The following is a 19,155-nucleotide window of genomic DNA, read 5'->3' on the forward strand; positions in this document are numbered from 1 at the left end:
GCATTCGACGTAGCAGAGCAATATGAGTTACCTCATTTTTTCAACAGAAATAAGAAAATGGTGGGGGAAAAGTGTTTTTACTCATGTGTGAGAGGAAATCCACAGCGTTCCCTTCGCTAGCCAGAAGGAAAATTAATGGCCAGAGCTAAGGGGTTTAATGGACAGAATATGTATCAGTTCTTCCACCTCCTTGAGAAAACTGTCGACGATAATAGAATTACAGCTAACACTGTATTCAAGTCGACGAATCTGGATTCACAACACAATCCAAAAAGTGGTAGCGAAAGAAGGAAAGCACCAAGTGGGAACCAGCACAAGCTTCGAGCGAGGGTTTAACACCACAGTTGTTTGTGCTGTCAATGCAGCTGGATACATTATCCCACCTGTGATTATATTCAAGTGTCAGAAGATGCAGTAAGAACTTAAATTTAAGTGCATTTGACATCTGAGACGCTGGCTACATGATTTCCGAGTTTCTTGTGTCGTGACTCAAACACTTGAAAAAAAAAATCATGTTAACTGTGGAAAGGACTCACCTGTGCTCCTGCTTCCAGGTTATCACAAAACACACAGTAGAAGTCTAGAGGCTGCTGAGTACGCTCGTGATAATGGTATTATCATGCTGCAGTTACCTGGGCGCAATACTCACTGCCTACAGCCACTTGATACTTCATTTTTTGCATTTTTTCAGATATGTTTCATTCATAATCAGGACCAATGGTTGCGTGAAAACGTAGGTAAAACTCTAACGCAGTTTCAGATGTCTGGATTACTGAATGAAGTCAATGGCTGACCAGCAGCAGTTGGGACAGCAATGAATGTCTTCACCCAGCAGGTTTTGGCCTTTGAATAGGAATGTGTGTTCAGATCTTCAGTTTTCACCAGCAGATTTCTTGAAAGTTGATGACCATTTACTAGAGGAGCCTACTTCTACAAACAATAGGAGGGAGGAATCTTTATCAGAAATCGTTTCAAGTGATTACGACTGCACAACACCTAAAAAGAATTTCGAGAAGATTGTGAACAAGACGACACTCCTTCCAAATTCATGCACGAAGCTTGCTATTCAAGGCACAGGATAATCACAGAACGTGACTGGAATCAGTAATATGCCTTATATACAATAATCAGAGCAATTGAATTGTCAAGCAAAGAAGCAAAAATCTGCTAAGACAGATTTATTTCCAAATGACATAAGACAAACGAAATGTTGACAATTCATGGTGCTTCTGACAAAAGAAGACATAATACAGTGTATGGACTGTAAATTATGGGTTCATACACGATGTGAAGCCCAACATAAAGCATTTATATTCAGACAGCAATTAAACCCGTCTTTCTTGATCTCTGTCTACAGGCACGATTAGTACAGTTCAGTGTGTCAAGCTCTTTTACACTTCTCTAGTTTATTCTTTGTTTTAATTTGAATCGATGTATGAGGATGAAACAGTTTTCCTCTAATTTACCAGTATCTTAACGGTTCTGAGAACGCCAAACATTTGTTTTTTATAATAAGGCCTAACTACCTAAATATGATGTACGTGTAATATAATGAAATAGAACTTCTTTAAATATTACAGTTCTTATTCACCTTGTTACTCACAGTTTTACCATCTGTTCTAACTTAAGCAACTGAAGTCCCCAAATTAAGCAACCGACTTCCTGACTGAGACCAGTTACATACTTATAAATTTTTGATTATATCCCTTTAAGCTACGTATTATTCAAAATTTAATACCACCTGGTGGAAGTGTATATCATGCAAATTACTGTACAGTATATTTTGTTTCAAATAAATACATAATAAAAATTGGTCCAATATAGGCAACCTTCCCCTAAGTAGCAGATGTTTCTGGGAGGAAGAAACGAAGGAGCCTTGATCTGTGGAAGGGAAGAGGAACTGTTTCGATTTTGAAGAAATTTTATCTATCGTGATTTGGGAACAGAAATTATGGAAGTAGACCTGTATAAAAATTATGAATCTTATGGGTGTCTGAGATAGGCGGTTATGTTAGTAAACGTGTGAAAAAATGCAAGTCTACAGATGAGGAGTCTAACAATGTAATTTATTGCACCACAGCTTCATCCAATGTGTCGATTCGACAGAATAACATCATGAGAGAGGATGCGCAAGTCAGCAAGATAACTACGTGCCTTGGGAAAAGAGCTTATATTCAGTACACAAGAAAACGTATTCGGTACACTGATGATGGGGACGTCAGTCAGCGTCTCTGGAAGTAGAAGTTGCGACATCTCACAGCGCCGACAGGCCTTCTGCAGGAGCTGACCAGATAGGAAAACCACCGAAAATGAAGTCATAGTTGACTGACGATTACTTCTGGCTTTCCTAGCTTGTTGTGACTTACAGGCTTAAAGTGCTCTCATTTGAGAAACGCTAGCCATTCTGGCTGATATATATACCACCTTTTTAATTTTACCCACATATTGAAGCCTCAAATGTGACTGAACTCAATACACTGGAAGTATGAATTAGAAAACGCCTTCAGTCACAACTTTTAGTGTTTTATTAAATACACGATGTACTTCAGACCCTGTGGGTTCACCATCATCTGTAATTTGTCTTAATACATGCTCTATTTCTTCTTTTGAATGAGATGAAATGCATAGCGCACATAATCCAAGAAAAGCGTTTTTAACGTTTTAGCACCATCATACATTTTTTTCCTTCGTCCTCTTCATGCATATCACTTTATTCAAAACGTATATTTCTATACACATTTTGTCAACAATTCACAGATGTTTTTCTACATGGTGTGATCAAAGATGGATTTATTCGTAGTGCTAAAGATCTAGTTATTAAACAATTGACATATCCACGGAATAACTTTAGAATAGGTCTTTAAAATTACTGAAATAACTGACTTTGGAAATCTGTTTATTCGTTTAACATAGGTTCTGGTGTTTTGATTTTGTGTAGGTATATCTCCAATTGTTCTAAGAGATTTAGGGTCTTACCACCGGCTTCATTATGTAGTACAACCAAATTGTTTTCTAGAATGTTGATGACATGTTTCGTTTCCAACATATGTTGTGCAATAACTGATTTTTCGAAGTGGTTGAGCCTGAAGGCATTTACTTGTTCTTGAAAAGGACTTCTGTAGTTTCTACGTCCTTTCCCTACATAATTGGCAGGACAACTGGAGAATGATACGTTGTACACTCAACTGTTCATTTATGTTTGTGTATTTGATTTTATGTTATGGATGAGTAAGGTTCCTAACATAGAATTAGTTGAGAATGTAACTGTACATTTCTTTTTTCTTTTTTTTGAAAAGGTGAGCGATTTCTTGTGATATGCAGCGCAGGTATGGCTATGCTCTTTATTGTATCTACCTCATTCTTGAGTGTGTTTTCTTTTGAATCAAGAGAGTATACTCTGTGGAACATGGAAAGTCTCCCAGTTACTGAACGAAATTCTGAAGCAGTACTATACTTTTGATAAATCATACTCAGTTAAAAATACAAATGAATTACCAACTGAAATTAAAGATATAAATACTGCTGAAGATGCCCGGTTTACGTCTTTTGATGTAGCTAACCTATTTACAAAAGTACCAACTGAAGAAACAGACAATCTTTGACAACTATGTAAAACATAAAAAATTGCCAATTTCAGAAAACTCAGGAGTCAAGACCATCTCGCAGCTAATATTGTCTCACAATTACTTTACATTTAATGGGAAAGTTTACCAACAGGAAGTGGGTCTTCCAAGGGCAGTTGTGTATCAGGTTTTCTTGAAGATATATTTCTTAATCATCTGGGAAGTAAGTTCTTTAATGTAAACAATAGACTCAAAAGTAAAATACTATATTAATGGAGATATGTTGGTGATACGTTGCTGCTATTTGAGGGAACAAAAGAGGAGACTGAAGTACTACTAGAAGTATTCAATTCTTTCCACAAAATTATAAAATTCACAATAGAAGATGAGGTCAACAAAAGCATAAATTTTCTGGACCTTAAAATCACCAAGCAACAACAAACACATAAGTTCAGCGTACACAGAAAACGCACATACACAGACGTAACAGTGGACAACTCATCGTGTCATCCCACCACATAGAAACATTCTGCGTTTAGGTCCATGCTACAGAGAGTACGCTCTCTTGATTTAGAAGAGAACACACCCAAGAATGAGATAGATACAATAAGGAACATTGCCATAAGAAATGGCTACACAGCCAAAACAATTGAGAATTTAGACAGATTTAATCCTGATATACCTGCAGACAAATTCACCAACAACCATAGTATTCACGCATGGGACCCCAACAAATTCTAAGTAATAGCATTGAGGGAAGTATAGGAAATTAGTTGGTGCCGAATTAGCGAAGTGTTCGATAAGAAGCCATTAGCCTGTTAGCGTGCGTAAAAGCCTTTTGTCGTAGTCTGGGTGACGTGAGGCTTGAAGGCACACGACTCTTAAGGTGAGAAGTGAGGAAAGGGCGGTGAAAACTTCAGAAGGTTGTAAGGAACACATATTGGGAATGATTGGTTAATACGCGAAATAGAAAGCACAAATTCGATTACGTTTAAAGGGTAATAAAAGTTTAGGTGAAAAAAAATCCATATTTTATTGACGAAGATAGAGCTCGGATTAGATTCTGTAGGTTCAGAGAGCGATCAACTAGTGATCCTGGAATCGTCTTTAAATTTATGCAGCACCTATTACTGTGTTACAACGATGTCATGATTCATTAGTTTCTGTACTACTACTCCGATCTGTGTGATCCTCACTCAATTTAACGTTGTAAGAGCTGAGTACTGTATTATTTATTTTTAATTTTTCTTGTTTAATCTGGAATTTAACTGTGTGCCTATATATCCATCTCATTAACATCAGAAGTCTCAGCTACCTAGAATCTGTTGGTCTCATTTGCTGTCTCTCTCTCTCTCTCCCTCTCTCTCGATCTCTATCTTTGTGAATGCTACCTGAAGACCACAGGGGCAGGACAGTACTATAGCCTACTAGGTTGTATACTGTCATTTTTCTGGACGCTGCTATTTACAGTTTTAATATCCGCGCCTCATCTGATGACATCCTTGAAGCCATCCTAGTGACAATTGATGACTCTCGAAAGGAGAGAAACACTGTAAAGAAAGGTAACGCCTAGGGGAAATCGGTGATAATTACACTTGTCTAATAGACTTGCTGTAAGTTATTTGAAGCTCTTACAATATCCATGGAGGAAATTACATCACATTAAACAGGATCTTCCATAAATCATTGCCAGAGAAAGAGAAGGGCGACGAAGAGGACAAAGTTAATAAATTAACTCTTTTTCATCTGTGACAAATTTCCTGAATTTAACTACTACTGGGACATGAGACATTTGACTTTTTATAGTTTTGCTGCATGTCATAGTTGCACCTTCGACAAAAAGATCTACACTATTTTGGTAATTTCAAGGGGGACTCAGAAAGGATTTACCCCTATTTTTTATTTGCCGAAGTTAGGTACATACAGGTATTGACAAACGTAAAATTCAACGTACCTTACACAATTTTATTGCGTAGTTCCCACACCGGTTGATTCATCTGTTCCATCGCAGTACTAAATTCGAGATGACCTTGAGGTAAAATTCGCCACAGTCGGAGTGCTGTCTTGGTTTCATCGTTGCATGTGAATCGCTGTTCTTCCAGGAACTTTTTTGAACGGATGGAAACGTGGAAATCACTAGGGGGCGAGGTCCGGTCTGTATGGTGGGTGGTCTAGAAACTTCCAGTGAAATGACCGGCGCTTGTCGGCAGCTTTTGTCGTGTAGGATAACCATGTGGTCCACATGGAGAATCGTTCGGCGCTTCTTGCTGATCTTCCTGTTGGCAGCCCGCAGACGTTACAGTGTAGAGCAGTAACTGTCGGCATTGACGGTAGCACCTACTGGCATGAAATCCAGCACTGGCGGTACACAGCAATCCCAACAGATGGCACTGGCTGGAAAGTTTGTCACCGGCGTATCCGGATTTTTCCACACCATGCTTCCGCTGCTTCGATTCCAGTATGAACTACAGTATCTACGTTTCATTAACAGTAACAATGCTGTCCAGGAGATTGGCACCCTCCTCAGCATACAGTTGATTCAGTGAAGCAATTGTTTCCTTGCCTTTCATCATATCATCCAACTGGTTAGGCACCCACCGACGTAAGATATTCCGGTATCCTGTGAAAGATGTTGCAAACTATTCCATACGAAATGCAAGCTCCCGGGAAATGTCCTTGAGGTTCACACGCCGATCCGCTTCGCCGCTGCGACCACATGGGCAATGTTGTCGTCATTCAGTAAAGAACGCGGCCTCGGCGAAAGCTCATTGCCATGCAATTCTTCACGGCCTTTTGTGAACTCTCAACATTACCACCACCACCACCACCACCACCTCCTCCTCCTCCTCCTCCTCCTCCTCACACTTCTGGAAGTAAGACACGTTTCCCCACACGTGAGATGCGTTTTCCTGTGGATTTCTATGGCGTTGGTCCCATGATGCATGGAAAACGACCGCACTTCGTTGATCATACGCCGTGGACGTGTCAAGCACTACCGATGCCTTCACGACCGTCAGCAGCCCCGTGCGGAGGAACTTCAGGCAGGCAGGACTCGTCAGGTCAAAGAAACGTCCACCGCTTGGAATGGGTATGTTAACTTCGATCTCACAGCAGTAATTTGACCAAAAAAATGGGGACAGACTTTCTGATTCACCCTTGTACTATATTGCATCTTTTTTTTGGATAACTTCCATACTTCTTTCAACGCATTGTATTGTTATTGCCTTAATCCATACAAATAGCTTGTACAGCATTTTTAATTATCAGACAGTACCACAGATCGGCACAAGAGCGTCTGCTTCAGAATTTGTTAGTTTTTATTCCACATTTGTGCTTTTTTTATGAAGTTTTTGGTGGGTTTCCATTAGCCAGGTGAATTCTAAAAGATGTAGAGCAGTCGATGTGAGAGGGTGGCAGAGGGACGATGGGAAGCAAGGTGTAACAGACTTGTGTCGAAGTTTACGAAACGACCTAATAGTGATTTAAGATGAGAATTTATCTGCCGTTACTCGTTCTTTTGTAGTCTTCGTGTATACATTAGCTTCAGTCTCCCTTTCTCAATTTAGTATTTAGCCGCAACGACGCAGACACCGAACTACACTTCCACGGGAAGTGTGCGGACCTCCCGACGACGAATGTAATGTCACTTTATGGAGCGAACAAGAGACCAAAGCAAGTGGAACGAAGCTGAAAACAAGAATCGTGAAAGCTACAAGACACAGCGGACATTAACATGCTGTGTCATTTATATAGGCCGATGGCTGTCGAACTGCGGTGAAAACATAGCCGAAACGGCTTTGGAAGTTCATCGCTTATTCAAGAACGTTTCGGTCACAGGCTCGCGCTCTTTATAAATTCGAATAAGCGGTGTGGCTGGTAGTCTACTGTAGTTCTGTATACGAACAAGTGTTTCTGTACACATCATTTTGTCATACGTTGTTGCAAATGCGAATCCGCAGAAGAGGACTCATGTATGTATCAGTTACAACATCCTCGGTAATGACTGCTGTGGGGCGCAGCACATCGTCATCTTACTATGGAGTAAGTGAAATGAATTACCTCGCCACAAGAATAACTGTTCCTCTTGCATGTAGCTGGTGGTCAACTGAGGATACTTCGTCTACCAGGCGACTGCCCGCCCGGCACATAAATTGCGCGATGCAATGACACCTTTGGTAGCTTTCGGCTTCAGACATTTTCCAGTGTGATAAATTTTAACGTTTCTTGTCACACTGGAGAATTTGTTTCTTCCTGCATCTTGCTCGGAATATTATGTGTACTCTTCGGGCTACCGCATTGTTAATAATACGTCTGAGGAATATTGTAAGACACGATCGCACCAACAGTATCCAGTGCGATACGTTTTAAAAGTTGTTTTTGTTGTTGAAATCAATGTCATTTAGGTAAACTGCAATGTTAAGGGAAGACATAAACCCCTAAAAAACCCTTAAGCCTGAGTGATTGCATAATAGTGGCATATACAAGGGCAACACAATGTTGGAGAAGGGCCAGACGTCAGTTGTCGCTTGCCAGAGAAAATTACTTATTGTCTACTTTAGGCGCTTGTGTGTTAATAGACTCCACTAGTTCACTGCCGATTATTGTTGGTCAAGTTTGCAGCATAGGTCATCCTGGACATTTTTATGAATCGTCAGTCATTTCTAGAACCATTCTGCCCTACCTAAATGAATGCCTGAGAGCGAGACTCTAGATGTCGTAAGTGTCACTCCCGTCGAGTCTCTTTCTACCAACCCCTCCCTGCCCCCCCCCCCCCCCCCTGCTTTACCCACTCTTCACCTACAAAAGTTGCTTGCGAATTCAGGTAACACCTGATGAAGGTAATGATTCACGCTGTCGAAATATCGTTCAAGAGCGATGCAGATATCTGGCAGAATACCCGACACCTCAAGATGTCAAAAGATCTCAGGGAAAGTCTGATGAATTATAAGAAGTTCTACGTTTATTCCTGATTCTGTCGCGTTTCCCTTGAGATGCCACTATTTTGGAACCTTACAATAGGCCAGTTTACGCTTTAGCTACTTTGTGTCTCTTATCAGTACTTGTGCTACGGATTGTTCTAGCCTGGATCGTCCCTACAACAGATTTGCTTTATTTTATGAAACACGAACTGCTGTATGCTTGTATTTGCAAGTGTTCGTATCATCTCCTCCGGGGCTTTAACATACTTGTGTTATCATAATTTAAAAGACACCAACAAAAGTACTAGCATAGGGAAGGTGCCTATTGCGACTGTGTGGTGAATGTTCACGTCAAGCACGTGTTCTTGATTACAAACGTAATGAAGCATCGCTAGACAGAGTGTGAATTATGGCAATGACTAAGCCTGATTACGAAATAAACTACACAGATTGTCCGTGTCACAAGACCATAATGTTTACAACAGTCCTAGCAGCATGACGATCAATTCAAGACATCTCATGGTTCCCAGAATGCACAGATATCGCAGCTGTCGAAAGATTCTCTGAATCTGAGGACATCCAAGGCTGCCAATTCACTACGTGTACCGCGCAAAGCACTGTTCCAGCTGGTTACAGAATATACGAATCATCATGGAAGAGGAGTACTAGGGGACGGAAAGCTATCGCCAGTGATCAAGATCTTGGAGCTTCGAAGGAGACTGAAGGAAAAAGCTGCCAAAAATGTTGTATCTCACTAAGTAATTCTAAGGTCTTGTCGGTGCAGTCACATTTCGACGAGGGCTACTCCTACCGACAGTATTTAAACATGTCATCATCACTAATACGTTATCACGATGCATATGGTGACGAAGACCCTGCAGTATGCAGTGACTAGGACTGCAAGAGCATACCGTTGTCCGATGAGCCATCCATTATATTTGCAATAAAAACTTGCAACCATATATGGTGGAGCCACAGAGAAGCTTATCCAGGGGGCTGCGTGCTTCGTATAGTGAAACAGAGTTAATCCTGTATGTGTTTGTGTCACAGACTGCGGGTATTCCATACATCCTACTTTAACTCTCTAAAGATTGCTTACAACCAGGATTTAAGTGAGATGTTGATTTCTTACAAACCTTCAGTATGACTCTCTCCCTCTTTCGCTCTGGTGTTGTTCAGGCTAGCTAGACGAAAACGCAGCTTGCACGTGGACACTACCCCTTCACCAAGAACTTGAACATTGACGAGGTTTTGTAGTCAGCACAGACGGCAGCGTAGATTGGTTGTCACGTCGTTACCGACCGAACTAACGCCTGAACTGAATACGAGTTGGTGCAAAATCTCTCTAGGAGCAAGTCAGGTGTTACATGCATTCATTTAGGCAGGTGAACGAAAGGGTAAAGGTAATACAACGCCGTATTAATCATGTTCGTTCAGGTGTTCACATCATCTATAAATGTAATCTGCTTTTGGAAATGATAAGCAACATGAATTACTTCGTGAAAGTCAGAGCGAAGCGGAGACAGAAGCTTGTACTGACCATAAAGGCGACTGCTGCGACGATCTGGGCGTATAGTGGACTGGCCTCCTCTTCCGGGATGCGGCCTGCACTGGTGATTTTGTTGAAGAGTTCACCTCCACCGGCGTACTCCATCACCAGGTGCAGCCGGCTGTACGTCTCCACAACCTCGTACAGCCTGTGCACACCACACGCAGTCACATTCTGTCTTCAACACCAATCCTCCACTCTTCCGCTCACATGTGTTCAGCAGTGACTTTTTGGAGCAGAATAATATTCAATGGCCGTAAGCTGCGGTATGTCGATGTGCAAGTACACGAAGCTCTCTATTTAAATTTTGAGGGCCGTAAAATGTACCCAGTTGTAACAGGCGTTCTAGAAGAAAATTTGTCAGGTGAAGTGATCGCGACAGTTGATGAGTTACGACGGTTGGAACTTCAAAACTGGCAACAATACCGTAGAGACGTAACGCAACGGGTTCAAATAATGTCTCTTGTACTACACATTACTTACATATACTGAGGTGACAAAAGTCATGGTATAGGGAGGTGCACTCATACAGATGGCGGCAGTATCGCGTACGCAAGTTATAAAAGGGCAATGCATTGGCGGAACTGTCATTTGCACTGAGGTGATTCATGTGAAAACGTTTCCGACGTGATTAAAGCCGTACGATGGCAATTAACAGACTTTGGACGTGGAATGGTAGTTGGAATTAGACGCTTGCAACATTCCATTACGGAAATCTTTAGGGAACTCAATAGTCCGAGACCCACAGTGCCAGAAATGTGCCAAAAATACCAAATTTCACCCATTACCTCTCACCATGGGCAATGCGGTGGCTGACTGCCTTCATGTAACGACCGAGAGCAGCGGCATTTCGGTAGAGTTGTCAGTGCTAACAGAAAAGCACCACTCCTACAAATAACCGCAGAATAAATGTGGGACGTACGAAGAAAGTATCCGTTACGACAAGTGCAGCGAATTTTTGTGTTAATGGACTGTGACAGCAGACGACCGACGTGAGTGCCTCTTCTAACAACACGACATCGCCTGCAGCGCCTCTCCTGGGCTCGTGAGGACATCAGTTGAACCTTGTTGTTGTGGTCCTCAGTCCTGAGACTGGTTTGATGCAGCTCTCCATGCTACTCTATCCTGTGCAAGCTTCATCTCCCAGTACTTACTGCAACCGACATCCTTCTGAATCTGCCTAGTGTATTCATCTCTTGGTCTCCCTCTACGATTTTTACCCTCCACGCTGCCTTTCAATGCTAAATTTGTGATCCCTTGATGCCTCAGAACACGTCCTACCAACCGGTCCTTCCTTGTCAAGTTCTGCCACAAACTCCTCTTCTCCCCAATTCTATTCAATACCTCCTCATTAGTTATGTGATCTACCCATCTAATCTTCAGCATTACACGACTGGAAAAATCAACACCTGGTCAGATGAGTCTCGATTTTAGTTGGTAAGAGCTGATGGCACGGTTAGAGTGTGGCCAAGACACAACGAAGCCATGGACCCAAGATGACAACAAGACGCTGTCCAGGCTGGTGGTGGCTCCATAATGGTGTGGGCTGTGTCTAGACGGAATGTACTCTATCCTATGAGGTAACTGAACCCATCATTGGCTGTAATGGTTATGTTAGGATACTTGGAGACCAATTTCAGCCAATTTTTGTGGATGGCAATGGGCCATTTCACCGGGCCACAATTTTTCGCAATTGCTTTAAAGAACATTTTGGACAGCTCGATCGAATGCTTTGGCCACCCAGGTTGCCCGACATGAATCCCATCGAACATTTATGGAACGTACCAAGAGTTCAGTTAATGCACAACATCCTGCTCTGGTGACACTTTCGCAATTTTGGACGGCTAAAGAGGCGTCATGGCTCAGTATTTCGGCAGGGGACTTCCAACGACTTGTTGAGTCCACGTTTCGTCAGGTTGCTGCACTACGCTGGGTAAAATAAGGTCCGACACGATATTAGGAGGTATCCCATGACTTTTGTCACCTCTGTGTATATAGCCGAGATATTGGTGTAAGGTAACGCTTCCGAATTTTTTATGTGAAAACTCTTAAACCCTTTAAATAAAAAGAACTTTATTAGCATTCTACCTCTCTATTCTTCACGTTTACTTATTTATTTCTCAGCATAGTCACCCTGGCATCGAACACACCACCCAACGAGGGGACAGTTTGTTGAAACCGTCACTGATGAGTGTTTGACTATGTTGACGGAGAAACAACCACACCTCTGCTTGAACCGCATCATCACTGTCAAAGAGAAGTCCTGAAGGTGTACTTTAAGTTTTGGTGACAGATGAAAATTGGGCAGGGCCATTTCGGGTCTGTATGGAGGATGATGTATGACAGTGAACTCAAGGCGTCGGATTGTTGCAGATGTCGCAGCGTTCGTGTGTGATGTGGCATTTTCATGCTGAAGGAGAGGGTGCTCCATGTGTGGACGAGCTCTATGAATCCGAAACTCGATTACAGCTTAAGCACAGACATAATTACGTTACACACCGCCATGTTACACGCTACAATTCTGAGCCATCTAGCGGCAGAGGCTTGCAACTTGCGTCAGCGAAGCTGGAAAGCCGACTGAGTGATATGCATGACATGTAATGCCTCAACAGATATTGAGAACAGAATAAAAATTCGGAAGCAGCACTTTTAAGATGTCCTCACAGTCAGTTTTTTTATTTTACTGCGTTTTAGATTACTTCTTTCTTCATTTTGCGGAGAATGATGTTATTTGTAATGTCATCTGTACACTTGTAATTTCATCTGTACAACCACATCTTAAATGCCTCAAGTCGTTTGCCCGTTGCCTCGATTAAAGCTCAAAACGATGGGAAATTTGTACCAACATAGAAGTCTAGTAGTGGACGGTCTAATATAGTGCTGTCATGACGTTTTCGGAACAAGAATAATGGAGACGAATAAAATCTGAATGTGTTAGAGGACGTACATCATGACAGTGGCTGCGTGGCTACGTGGCTAAAAGCTTCGTACAAGAGGGCGCCAAAATGTACCAGTCATTCATCAGGCAGGTGTCGGTTCAGATGTAGTGTGTGCTCCCACGGCGTTAATAAATAGTGATGGAAGCCAAACGATTCGTGACCTGGCCCGAGAGACAGGATTAGAGCATACGACTATGCTTCATATTCTGAAGGAACGCCTGGGCATGAGAAAAACTGCTTCATTTTGAGTTTCGCATTATTTGTCGTAAATGCAAAAATGAGTACGACGTTGCACATACCACTCTGAACGCTATGAATGCGGACGAAAGGCTTTGTTATGAAGCATCATTACGCCAAATCACACGTGCCACACGTGAAATGCCAATCACTCTAATGGCTAAATTACGGGTCACCACTACTACCGAAAGTGCAGCAATATGAAATTTATGGTGATTCTCGTGCACGACTGTGGTTGTATTATTCTAACGCGCTCTGTTCCTCAACGGCATACTATCAGTAGGCTATTTTACTGTTTATTTTTGGAACACAGTCCGCAACCAGCTTTTAGAAATATGGGGTGACTTTCTGCAGACCAGTCCATCATTTTATTGGCTGATATTCGGGCCCATACAACACAACTGATTTGATCGATCGATACGAGTGGGAAGTGCTGTACCATCCATCATAGTCTCCACACTTATGCCTTTATGACTTCGACTTGGCCCCTAAAATAAAGGAAACACTTCATTACACTCGCTTCAGAATTGTTAGAGGTCCGTCAGGTAATAGACCGCCTCATTCGTACTGTCAGCACAACTGGTTTTGCTTAACGTATCCTACGACTTCGATATCCAAGGCAGAAAGCTATACACAGCGATAGTGACAATAAGAAGGACAGTGAAACTTTGAAAATTGTGTCTTTTTTCAGTTATACATATACAGTTGGCACTACTGAAGTTTCAACTATCGTATTTATAGTTACGCCACTGGGAGAGTATATCGTAAAGTCTAATTTTCCACGATTTTATTTACTGAAATGAAATCTTATTTCGAGGAACGGAAGCATCGTAGAGTTAAAATAAATTAAGTGGCCAAAGGTCACGGGAATGGTTGGCCTATGTTTAGATGTATTGAGCGTGTCGTTCGAATACTGCGGCTAGATGCAGTGCATGACGTGAGCGCACATAAAATATTAGAGCAGTCGTTTACAGAAATGTGCAGTGAGCATGGCAGCACGTCGTGTGCTAAGCAACTTTGAACGTGGGATGATAATCGCTGGAAGACGATTAGCTCATAGCGTATCCGAGATCACACAAGAATTGGAATTTCCAAGGTCAACAGCGCCTATAGTGGATCTTCAATACCGCATAGCAGAATTTTCCTGAAGATGTTTTTGGGAGGTCAGAAACAAAGGCTGAACAGGAAAGGTGCGAGAACTGAGCCCTGTGGAAGGTCAATATTTGGTTTCCTTATTGAGCTATTTTCATCGAAGTAAACATGGAAGTATCGATTAGTTGTATGGTAATTAATGAGAGATGCTGTTGTTCGACATTCAAATATTTTCAGTTATTTGTAAATCATCCCTTCCCTTCAGAGGGTGTCACACGCTGCCATAGGATCAATAATGACCACAAATTCTTTAATTTCCCTTGGAAACCGGCCTGTATAAACGTTGTCGTAGCTAGTACCTGGTCCTTGCAGCTTTGATGAGGCCCATATCCCGCTCGTTCTATTACAATATGTTCTGAAATACACCCATTCACTTTATTGTAAATGAGGCTCTCCAAGAGATTACACGTACAATTAAGCAGGAAAATTCGCCTTAAGTTCTCGAGAAGATCTAATGATTGTTAAGTTTCAAGACTGCCACAACTTTTGTATTTTTCAGTTCTTCGGGAAGTATTCGTGTCTTCAAAATAATAGAGAAGCAGCGAGTCAGCCAGTGTCTGGAATTTTTCCCAAGATGAAATAAAAATTCTGGATGTGTATTATCACGCCCGGTGTCTTACTACTCTCCAACTCCGCTAAAGCTACCTCTATTTCATCTAGGGTGAACGTGCAAGTAAGTTCTGAAGCGTTTGAAGACTGAAATTTTAGATATATTAGCTCTTTTTTGATCCACGGGGTATGCTGTCTATTCTTGGACGACATGAACGTTTATACTACTTAGCTAGCAATATGATTGCCTGAAATACCAGGCTTCTGATCGGAGCTCTTAAAGGAGCAAGAAGCAATACTAAGGCTTTCTACTTTCTGCTGCTAGTTTGGTGAAATCGCGTCGTCTCGTGGGCTATGAATATTAAAGGCTTCCTAGAGTTTCCAGAAACCATCAGCAAACATTTTTTCTCTAAGAAAAGTTTTCCACCATAATGTGATGTATCACAATAGTTTGATGTAAAGGCTTTGAAACACGCTGAATATTAAATGTAATCAGTTCTTTTAAGTTTGGATTTTATTGAACCAGAAGTTATACTATGCAATTAATCACCTTCACAAAACTATAATTTTAAGTGCATTTTCACCAAAGGAATGAAACTGGTTCATAAAATATTACTTTATGACGCAATATACCATGTTTGTTTCTATTGTTCTTTGTGCAGATGCACTTGAAAACAACAACGATGTTGAAAAGGGCTAATCTAGGAGTATAAATCTTCGATCAATAAAATCTCTACAACCTCTAAGAAAAAATTATTTTTTTAAAATAAATTCTTGATGGCTGTCCAACCACACCCAAAGACAAACATCTAACATGCTCGGTTATTGTCCGAAAATAAGTGAATCATTTGCTGGTTGAACTGTTATAATTTTAGCGTTCATTATGACACTAGTCTTGAATTTTGGGCTAGCGAAGCTCAAATTCCCGCTGCACATCCAGAATTAGATTTTCAGTAGGTATCTCAAAAATCGTTTCAGAGTTTTTTCGAAAAGCCAGGCCAACTGCTTCCCCTGAGTAATATCCATCTCAAATAAGTTTTTCGCCTTTAATGAATCATATGCTAACCACATGTTAAATACGGAAATTACTCGACTGCCAATACCATATCACGTTCTTTAGTGTTATTCAAGTTGGGTGTTCAGGTAAAATCTCAAACACGACCCAGATTGTTGGATTATGTGAACCGCGTAAAAAATGAGCAAAGTACCACACCTGCAGTACCCTTCCTACTTACTGTAAAAAGTGATTTAGAATTTTTTAAATAATAGGTATACAAGTTAATTTAATTCATTCTTCCTCGGCTTTACTAAACAAGTTCATGGAAAAGCCATACAAAATTCTTCAAAAGTTAACGATGTTGCAGAGTTTCCCTCCTCACTGAAGCTCTTTCATCCAAGAAACCGGACTGCAATATTCTGGAGGGAAGATCCGTTATTTAAGTACGTACGAAACACATACTTTTCCTTGTTGATTTACCTAGATGAATGGATGAATTTAAGAAGACTCATCCTTCTCAAACTTTACAATGAAGTGTTCAAATTTCCTTCTCCGTTACCTTAATCTATCCACACGTATTGCCCGCAAATATTTCAGTGGTCTCCATAACATAACCGAGTCCGTGCAGAGCCTACGTAATGTACTGTTCATTAAATGATAATTAATGAAACCCTCACCAGCCGACAGGTTTTGTTGATATACCTCGATGGGGACAGCTGAAAATGTGTGCCGCGACCAGGACTCGAACCAGGGATCTCCTGCTTACATGGCAGACGCTTTTTATTATATGTTCGTGTAGTACGTAAAGAAATATGAATGTTTTGGTTGGACCACTTTCCTCGCTTTGTGATGGATGGCGCTGTAATAGTCAAACATATGGCTCAGAATTTTAGACGAACAGCTGGTAACAGGTAGGTTTTTTAAATTGAAATACAGAACGTAGGTACGTTTGAACATTTTATTTCCGTTGTTCCAATGTGATACATGTAACTTTGTGAACTTATCATTTCTGAGAACGCATGCTGTTACAGCGTGATTACCTGTAAATACCACATTAATGCAATAAATGCTGCAAATGATGTCCGTCAACCTCAATGCATTTGGCAATACGTGTAATGACGTTCCTCTCAACAGCGAGTAGTTCGCCTTCCGTAATGTTCGCACATGCATTGACAATGCGCTGACGCATGTTGTCAGGCGTTGTCGGTGGATCACGATAGCAAATATCCTTCAACTTTCCCCACAGAAAGAAATCCGGGGACGTCAGATCCGGCGAACGTGCGGGCCATGTTAATCCTCTGGGCTCGGGCTCGATTCCAGGCTGGGTCGGGGAATTTTGTCCGCCCATGGACTGGGTGTTGTGCTGTCATCATCATCATCATCATCATCATCATCATCATCATCATCTTCCTATCATCCTCATCGACTGCATGTTGCCGAAGTGGCGTCAAATTGAAAGACCGTCACCCGGCGAACGGCCTGCCCGACGGGGGGCCCTAGCCATACGATTAAATAAATACATTATCATGTTCTAAACATTGTTTGTGAATTAGATATTTTGTAATTGTGTCTGTTTTTTTATTATTAAATAGTTTAACCGCTATTAGGTTCTTCTACCCTAGTAACTAGTCTATTTTTGACATTGGACTTTCGTTCTCTATACACTGTGATACAGTATCCTGATGCACTGTAGGACATGCATATAGACATATCCACAGAAGAAATTCTGCCATCAATTAGAGCGGGACACTGATTCGAGCGATTGAAACCAAAATCACATACTGGGACTGGAGCGCTGTAGTGTCATCAGGGAATTGTGAGGGGACGTGAAATAAAAGCAAACCATGTAATTTTTACTGAGTGCTAGAATGCACTTCAAACTGACACAAATACACTACTGGCCATTAAAATTGCTACACCAAGAAGAAATGCAGATGATAAACGGGTATTCACTGGACAAATATACTAGAACTCACATGTGATTACATTTTCACGCAATTTGGGAGCATAGATACTGAGAAATCAGTACCCAGGACAACCACCTCTGGCCGTAATAACGGCCTTGATACGCCTGGGCGTTGAGTCAAACAGAGCTTGGATGGCGTGTATAGGTACAGCTCCCCATGCAGCTTCAACACGATACCACAGTTCATCAAGAGTAGTGACTGGCGTATTGCGACCAGCCAGTTGCTCGGCCACCATTGACCAGACCTATTCCATTGGTGAGAAATCTGGAGAATGTGCTGGCCAGGGCAGCAGTCGAACATTTTCTGTATCCAGAAAGGCCCGTACAGGACCTGCAACATGCGGTCGTGCATTATCCTGCTGAAATGTAGGGTTTCGCAGGGAACGAATGGAGGGTAGAGCCACGGGTCGTAACACATCTCAAATGTAACGTCCACTGTTCAAAGTGCCGTCAATGTGAACAAGAGGTGACCGAGACGTGTAACCAATGGCACCCCATATCATACGCCGGGTGATTCGCCAGTATCGTGATGACGAATACACGCTTCCAATGTGCGTTCACCGCGATGTCGCCAAACACGGATGCGACCACCATGATGCTGTAAACAGAACCTGGATTCATCCTAAAAAATGACGTTTTGCCATTCGTGCACCCAGGTTCGTCGTTGAATACACCATCGCAGGCGCTCCTGTCTGTGACGCAGCATCAAGGGTAACCGCAGCCATGTTCTCTGAGCTGATAGTCCATGTTGCTGCAAACGTCGTCGAACTGTTCGTGCAGATGGTTGTTGTCTTGCAAACGTCCCCATCTGTTGACTCAGGGAACGATACGTGGCTGCACGATCCGTTACAGCCGTGCGGATAAGATGACTGTCATCTCGACTGCTAGAGGTACGAGGCCATTGGGATCCAGCACGGCGTTCCGTATTACCCTCCTGAACCCACCGATTGCATATTCTGCTAATAGTCATTGGATCTTGACCAACGCGAGCAGCAATGTCGCGATACGATAAACCGCAATCGCGATAGGCTACAATCCGACCTTTATCGAAGTCGGAAACGTGATGGTACACATTTCTCCTCCTTACACGAGGCATCACAACAACGTTTCACCAGGCAACGCGGGTCAACTGCTGTTTGTGTATGGGAAATTGGTTGGAAACTTTCCTCATGTCAGCACGTTGTAGGTGTCGCCACCGGCACCAACCTTGTGTACTGCTCTGAAAAGCTAATCATTTGCATATGACAGCATTTTCTTCCTGTCGGTTAAATTTCGCGTCTGTAG

The 19,155-nt window shown here is 41.9% G+C and overlaps 1 protein-coding gene across 7 annotated transcripts in view; it reads right to left on the bottom strand.

The window, feature by feature from the left end:
• Positions 1 to 19,155, bottom strand: part of LOC126249755 (serine/threonine-protein kinase NIM1) — a 518,432-nt gene that overhangs the window by 35,531 nt on the left and 463,746 nt on the right. For all 7 annotated transcript variants that reach the window (XM_049951438.1, XM_049951437.1, XM_049951443.1 and 4 more), the window contains one exon: positions 10,023 to 10,179. In XM_049951438.1, the coding sequence (XP_049807395.1) occupies positions 10,023 to 10,179 (157 nt within the window). The remainder of the gene's footprint in view (positions 1 to 10,022; positions 10,180 to 19,155) is intronic.

This window comes from Schistocerca nitens, chromosome 3 (assembly GCF_023898315.1).
Source record: "Schistocerca nitens isolate TAMUIC-IGC-003100 chromosome 3, iqSchNite1.1, whole genome shotgun sequence".
NCBI classification, from domain to species: domain Eukaryota; kingdom Metazoa; phylum Arthropoda; class Insecta; order Orthoptera; family Acrididae; genus Schistocerca; species Schistocerca nitens.